Source organism: Oncorhynchus tshawytscha, linkage group LG24, assembly GCF_018296145.1.
Source record: "Oncorhynchus tshawytscha isolate Ot180627B linkage group LG24, Otsh_v2.0, whole genome shotgun sequence".
Classification (NCBI taxonomy): domain Eukaryota; kingdom Metazoa; phylum Chordata; class Actinopteri; order Salmoniformes; family Salmonidae; genus Oncorhynchus; species Oncorhynchus tshawytscha.
In genome coordinates, this window is record NC_056452.1 from 8,083,483 (window position 1) to 8,091,333 (window position 7,851).

Below are 7,851 nucleotides of genomic sequence, written 5' to 3' on the forward strand. Positions count from 1 at the left end.
TGGTCAAATTAAAAGATTAAGCCACAGACAGTATACAAAAATGTGTCTAGCTGAATAACGTTTACATGAAGGGTTGGTCGAATCTCTCGTTCATTAAATTTGAGGGGGGAAACACAGATGGAAAAAAACTAGATGAAAACGAGGTTAGACTATAGGCATATTCCTTAAACATGGATTTCAAGTTTGGTCAGCTGAATGATAAATTGTTATTCGTTTCAATAATGGATTTGGAAACGAATCTGCTGCAGAAAGTGGTTGTTGTCACTGAAATAATGTTTTGATTAACTCAGTTCTTATGAATTAGCCTACTCACGTGGAATACCCTGTGTACCCCAAATAATTTATTTGGGACGATACCATTATGGAGCCCTTCAGTTTACCCCACCCCGCAATGTATCAAGTCAGAAATAACTTCTTTGGTCAATCACCGCATGTCAGACAGTTATAAAATATCGTTTTATTTTTTTTTCATCATAGCATGTTTCGTTCATGTAGGCCTATACATCATTTGTTTTGATTGCACTCATATTCTGCATACAGGTCGACATTTGATTGGAGATATTGATTTCTGACACACCTTAAAATGTACATGATGATAGTTCAGGAATGACATCAATAAAACAGAGGACCAACATTGACAATATAGGGCTTTTTCTCTCAATTCCTGCCACCTCATCTCCCATCCTCTAAAAACCTCATCCAGTGTCAAAATGGGTAGACTATTATACCATTAGGATTGTCATTTGGGTATTTAGGGGTCCGCTAGGTTTGTTCGGGTTTTGGAGGATTCAGTTGTGAAAGAAGGCGTTCAGTTCCTCGTACACGGGCGCCCTGTCATGGTGTAAGTGAACGTCATGAAACGGCGGCGGCACGTTTTCAGAGTGCGCGGAACCGCTGCGCGCTCCTGAGGGGCCGAACGCTAGGCCGTGGGCAGCAGGTGCCCGAGATGCAGACAGTCCAGAATAGTGCATAGCATAGTGATAGTTCCTGTCTGCATCCGGTGACACAGACTCCTGTTGCCTCACGGAAAAGTTGCCGTTGACGCACACAGGCGGACTGTGATGGCCCTCGTAGTCAGGGCTGTTGTACTCCGGGGAGACGGCCCCTGGGTAGACCGCGTCACCATAGCCGTAGTTATGGGTCCTCATATGCCCACTGGAGCCGGGTTGGCACTGAGGGCTAGACAGACGGGGACACGGGTAGGAGTAAGGGTGCACGGAGAAAGAGGAGTTGGGGACATGGAACCGGGCCCCGTCAGGACACTGCTCTGTCAAGAAGTTCCGAGAGTTGAGCTGCAGACAACCAGCAACTAGATTCGTGGTGGGCTGGGATAGGCCCTTGCACAGTGTCTGCACGTAGGATACCACATCTGGCCTTTTGCCATTGCGCAATATCTCTCCGAGCGCCCAAATGTAATTCTTAGCCAGTCTCAGCGTCTCTATCTTGGAGAGTTTTTGCGTTTTGGAATAACATGGGACTACTTTACGCAAATTGTCCAGTGCAGAGTTCAAATCGTGCATGCGCGTTCTCTCTCGTGCATTGGCTTTTTGACGCCGCACTTTGGAGCGCTCAATCCTTGCTGGCGTCATCTTGCGTTTCTTTGGGCCGCGCTTTTTGGGTTTGTCTCCCCCCTCGTTCTCATCCCCGCAGTCCTCATCGTCGACGTCATCGTCGTCGTCGTCGTCATCCCCAGCCATCTCGGACTGATCTCGGCTGCTTCCCTCTCTGGCGTCGCCGTCATCCAAGTCGTCGTCTTCCAGGTGACCCAGGTCGTCCTCCTTGGTTTTGGTGTCCTCGCCCTCGCTGTCGTCCACCCAACCCGAGAGCTTCTGGACATCCGGCAGAACCTCGCTGAATAGCCTTGTCAACATGGTGGCACTGGAAAACATCGCAAGACAGATGAGAACTAAAGGCCTAGAGAAGCAGTTTCAGACAGTGCATAGGTGTATAGGCTATGTATTATCCGAATATAGATTTTTGTTTGTACAAATGTTGATTTTGATTGACAGACGAGATGCAACAAAAAAAGTAAATGGATTGAATAAAAATACTGTGAGAGAATAAGGGTTATAGGCATGTAAGCTATAATAGTTGAATGCAAAGTTCTAAATTCCTTTAGACCTAAGTGTGCACTTGAGCCAACTTCTATAGGCCTGTAATATAATATGCCAATGTAATAATAAGAATACAATGTATTTGCATAAAAACAATACTTTTAGACATCTTGTTCATTCATAAGTGTAAAATTACTTTGATTACTCGTCAAAAATAGCATATGATTAAATATTTCAATCTTAGTTGCCTAATTAATTTTGTTCGTCCTGTAGGCTAATTAAAGTTGTAGGCTAACAGCTGTAGCCTACATTCACACATTTGGGGGGTTTCTGTTGCTATAGAGGGGCGACAGACGCGACCCAACGAAAGCTCTTCCCCAATTCCCCGTGCACGTGCCTTGGCGTGCCCTCTCACAGCATGTTTCTGCGGTGCTGGTCCTATTATAAGGTCCCATGGGGCACATTGGGCGTCGGGTAGACCCATTCACCCCATTCCGCATCCCCCCACTATTTCTGGCCACATTCCAACACAGGCAGAATAAATTGTGGAATTTTCAAATATACTCATATATGAAAGCTAATTTCTGATAATAGTCACGCTTTACTTAATTGTTATTTGCATTGAGTTAGAACCATTTCCACGCATATGTGACTATCAAGCAGATTCAGTTTTCAAAAAGATTTGTGGAGGAGGGTATCAGGATTGGGAAAAAGAGGATAAAATCAGCTGGGGAAAACTACGCTTAGAGTTAGGCCTAATTACAACTAACAGGTAAATTATGTGTAAGAATACAGATTTTCTACTGATCGAAATAAATAGAAAATCACGATGCTCCTTAATGAATTGATAGACTGAAAAGTATTCTACTTCGAAACAAGAAGCTTCCATTTCAACTGATTTATTCTATTGGTCTTGGCACAACAGGCTCCAAGTCCACAATACATCATGCCAAATAAATTCATTAATCTATCAATCTATTTTAGATAAATCATTCAACCTTGATATTAGAAAATAGTTCTTAAATCACTTTTAGAGTTCCAAATATTGTGATCATGTTAAGAAAAACGTAATGTAGATTAATGAGCCCAGCTGTGCATGTTAGTGCGTGGATTTATTTTTCTAATCATATAAGTACAATGTAATTAACGCAAACCAATACCTGTCAATTAACCTACATGTAACTCTATAGAGAATCACTCCCATAGTGCTCTGCATGGACACACACACACGCACGCACACACACACACACACACACACACACACACACACACACACACACACACACACACACACACACACACACACACACACACACACACACCATGATTTCCTTTTATTTCGATTTTAGGTTCTGTCCCGAAATGTCTCCATTTCAAACGGAGATAAGATTTGAGGGTCTTTAAAGTGTCCCAACCCCCTCTCAAAGCAAATGACACTGCTCCATCGATACGCCTGCGATATGAGTAGAATAATGCGTGTAGATCTTTAGGAGAATGTATGTCGAATTGATAGTTTATTAAATGCTTAGCTAGGTTATTAAATACAGTCTTCCGCGCTGTGGGATCAATCCCCTCCCGTGTTCGCATTAAATGATAGCTCCAATAAAGAGCTGGGAGCAGGATTAAATTGTATCTTTGATTAGATCTGCTACACTAGATAGGAGATAAAACAACGAGGAGAGCAGCCTTTTATCGCTGAACAATATAATTCGATTAATGCCCAAGATAATCAGTTGTTTCTCTAACGATAAATTATATGAAATAACAAATGTTCCATTCGACATTTGTGTAAATTCTCTCGTTGGTGTTAATTCCATAATTCGTTTCGGACCATCCCAAAATATGCAACCTACCGCCGTCTTGGAGCTCGGTGAGGGGCGAAAGCGCGTTTGTTTACACCATCTCCGGGTGGCCAGTCCAAGTCCACACCCCTCCTGCACGGACACTCCAATAGGTGCGGCTGTAGCCTAGCTTGATGCTTCTTCGCTGTGCTATCCCTACCCCAAACGCACAGAGACAGTAGTGTGGCATCCTCTACCAGGGCTGGGTGGGTTACATACCAGTTATGATGCCAGGCCATATGGCTGGCACGTCATTGGCAAGAGCCATCACATGAGCGCGGGTGATTGACATGCGCCCGCATTCACAGAGATTGCATTCCCGAGGGAAGAGGGATTCGCCATCTGTCACTGCGCTCGCGCTCACACAGCCAGAAAGAGAAGGAGAGGCAATGAAAATGGAAGGAGAAAGAGAGTAACAAAAACGGAGAGAGAGAAGGAAGGAAATGTTCTCGTTTGATGTCGTTTTGAAGACCGATTTCACTTCTATCACAGCATAACAATGGACACCCATTTATGAATCTATTTAGGCCTAGCTATGCATTTAGGCTAAATAACAGGGATTTTATATATCACTGCTTCTTAAAATCAGATAAAATATAGAATCAATGTGAATTGAACACCAAACCAAAGAGTAAACCATATTGACCACCAAGGTACAATTACTTAAATGAGTCAATTGAACCAAGATAATCAGGGCTGTGCTCTGAGAGAGCCCCCTAGCTTAGAGATACCCACACGCCTGGCAGGACTAGTGGGCATGGATACTGATGGGTGGTGCCCAAGGTGACACAGACAGACTCACCAGAGTGCAGATGGAGGACAAGGTGGAATGAAAGAGGGGCAAAATGAAGACTGAGCCGAGATAGAGCGAGAAGTCGACCATTCTGTTAGCGTTGTCACTCAATGACAGGGCACTCAGAGACTGATATGTGGCTTTAATTTCTCATCGCCAATGCAGTTCATTTGAAGAATATATATTGAGAAAAGATTAAGATCTTCAATAGCCACGCATTCTTTGTGATCGTTCAAACTCTGAACCGGGCAGGGCATCCATCTTGAATTGGGGAGGGAGACATACGGACCCAGGTGTCCAATATGTGGCAGCATGCATGGCGTAGTGAGTGAAAAAACAATGCAACAATAGCTCTATTCATTTCAATGTGATAATATTGTATATGCTCTGTTGTAATAGCCATGGCCTATATACTTTTCATGATAGCATGTCACAGAGCATAATAAATAAGTAGCATCAATGCAGGACACTCAGGAAGTGCTACGCTAATGTTGACATGAAATATTTTCAAAGGAAATCATATGAATGCCAAAATGATCTGGTTTATAGCTATTGTCAAATATTCTCAGATACAGGCTTTGAGGACCACAGCACTGCTGGTTTTCAATCTTCCCCTCTATTATGGGACTGATACAGGCCTGTATGGGAAACCAGGTGAGTGGACCCTGGACAATCAAAGACATTCAATCAATCAATTAGCGACCAGACAATAAGGACACAGAGCAGTACTGCAGACCACAAGGCTGGGAAGTCCAGAGCAAAAAAGAAAAGAAAATGAGAAACCTGTCCACAGCAGTGTGTCTAGGTCCAGATGCTGGTTTCGGCAGGAATCACTAAGTATGGAAAACAAGTGACATGTTGTTAATATATACTCTTCAATGGGGAAAGAACCAAATAAAGCGAAATCAAGCTTGATCGTCTTTTATGACTAGTGAGCATTTCTTATGCTCCAGGACTCCCTGGAAAACAGTGGCAATTGTTACTGAGTGGACCATCCTGGCTAAATAACTCAAATCAAATGAAACGATTAATGCTTGTTTTAGATACTTGGGGTAGGCCTATATCTGTCCTGGTATAGATTCATGTCCTGCAGGAAATGACTCCGGCTCTTGATGACCATGGATGTCTAAGGGTCTACAATACTTGCGTTTTTATTGGGTTATCTCTTTGTAGATCCTCCAGACCTGTCTGCCTGTAAGTTCCAAACACCTTCCTTTTTGCTTTATTACATTACCATTACAACAGATGACGCTGAATATTGAAATACCTCATGAAGAATTAGTCATTATTCTGAACTAAGTTTAGTTATAGCCTATGTTTTGGGCAAGATGGGAGCAAAGTTAAATAGATGGCAAAGATGCTGGTATGACCAAGGTGCAATTTACCTCTAGGCAATTTCTGCTGGTTGTCATTGTGTGTGGGGGGGGAGTGTCTGCCCAAAAGTGGATTACTCTGCGGCTGCCAGCTTTAGGATACTTTTTCTTAGAATAAAATAGAATAGAATAGAATATATACTTCCTTGTCCATTTGAGAAACAGAAATGTGTCTTCTGCATAACCAAACCTCCTCAAATATACACACATGGGGTGGCACAGGGTCAACCACAGAGCAGCACTCAAGGATGTAGAGCAGTTTCAGTGCTTAAGTGCCTTGCTCAAGTCCACCACGGCAGGAGAGGGTACATGGTATCTGAGACCAGCAGCCCTCAGGTTCCCAGAGTTCAGCTTTTAAGCTCGGTCCTTTAATTTTTTTAAATTTTTAATTTTACATTTATTTAACTAGGCAAGTCAGTAAGAACAAATTCTTATTTTCAATGACGGCCTAGGAACAGTGGGTTAGCTGCCTGTTCAGGGGCAGAACGACAGATTTGTACCTTGTCAGCTCGGGGGTTTGAACTTGCAACCTTCCGGTTACTAGTCCAACGGTTAACCTCTTGGCAGGTGGTTCTCAACCTTTTCTGTTCCGAGGCCCTCATAAAATGCTTTCAGAAAATCTGGGGAACCCCTACTTCAGAGATGACATTTTTATGTAAGAGTAAATTGTGATCGGTATTCGTTGTCAATACTCAAAATATCAAAATGAACATTGCTTTTAATTTGGTTATACCTGTTAAACAGTACTCTCCTATCAAATGTGAGATATTTCAGGCTTACTGCTGTTATTTTCTACTTGTTAGTTTTCTACCTGGCTTTTCAGAGACCACCTGAAAGCTCTCTGAGGCCGTCTTGGGATCCTAGGCCCCCTAGTTGAGAACCTATCCTGCAAACCCATTATCACCAACGCTAAAATAAGATACAGTTGATGTAGGAAGTTTACGTACACCGTAGCCAAATACATTTAAACTCAGTTTTTCACAATTCCTGACATTTAATCCTAGTAAAAATTCCCTGTTTAAGATCAGTTACGACCACCGCTTTATTTTAAGAATGTGAAATGTCAGATTAATAAAAGAGAGAATGATTTATTTCAGATTTGATTTCTTTCATCACATTCCCAGTAGTTCAAGAAGTTTACATACACTCAATTAGTATTTAGTAGCATTGCCTTTAAATTGTTTAACTTGGGTCAAATGTTTTGGGTAGCCTTCCACAAGCTTCCCACAATATGTTGGGTGAATTGTGGCCCATTCCTCCTGACAGAGCTGGTGTAACTGAGTCAGGTTTGTAGTCCTCCTTGCTTTCACACGCTTTTTCAGTTCTGCCCACAAATTTTCTATAGGATGAGGTCAGGGCTTTGTGATGGCCACTCCAATACCTTGACTTTGTTGCCCTTAAGCCATTTTCCACAACTTTGGAAGTATGCTTGGGGTCATTGTCAATTTTGTATGAACCATTTGCAACCAAGCTTTAACTGATGTCTTGAGATGTTGCTTCAAAATATCCACATAATTTTCCTACCTCATGATGCCATCTATTTTGTGAAGTGCACCAGTCCCTCCTGCAGCAAAGAACCCCTAAAACAGGATGCTCCCATCCCTGTGTTTCATGGTTGGGATGGTGTTCTTCGGCTTGCAAGCCTCCCCCTTTTCCCTCCAAATGTAACGATGGTCATTATGGCCAAATAGTTATATTTTTGTTTCATCAGACCAGAGGACATTTTCCAAAAAGTACGATCTTTGTCCCCATGTGCAGTTGCAAACCGTAGTCTGGCTTTTTTTATGGCG

General features: G+C 42.7%; 1 protein-coding gene across 1 annotated transcript; it reads right to left on the reverse strand.

Moving 5' to 3' along the window:
• Window positions 1–437: 437 nt before the first annotated feature.
• On the reverse strand, window positions 438–4,149 carry neurod2 (neuronal differentiation 2). Its single transcript, XM_024386965.1, has 2 exons — window positions 3,908–4,149; window positions 438–1,878 (listed from the first exon to the last, which is right to left on the reverse strand). The coding sequence occupies exons 1-2, from the start codon at window positions 4,132–4,134 to the stop codon at window positions 789–791; spliced, it is 1,317 nt and encodes a 438-aa protein (XP_024242733.1). The 5' UTR covers window positions 4,135–4,149; the 3' UTR covers window positions 438–788.
• Between the last annotated feature and the right edge of the window lie 3,702 nt (window positions 4,150–7,851).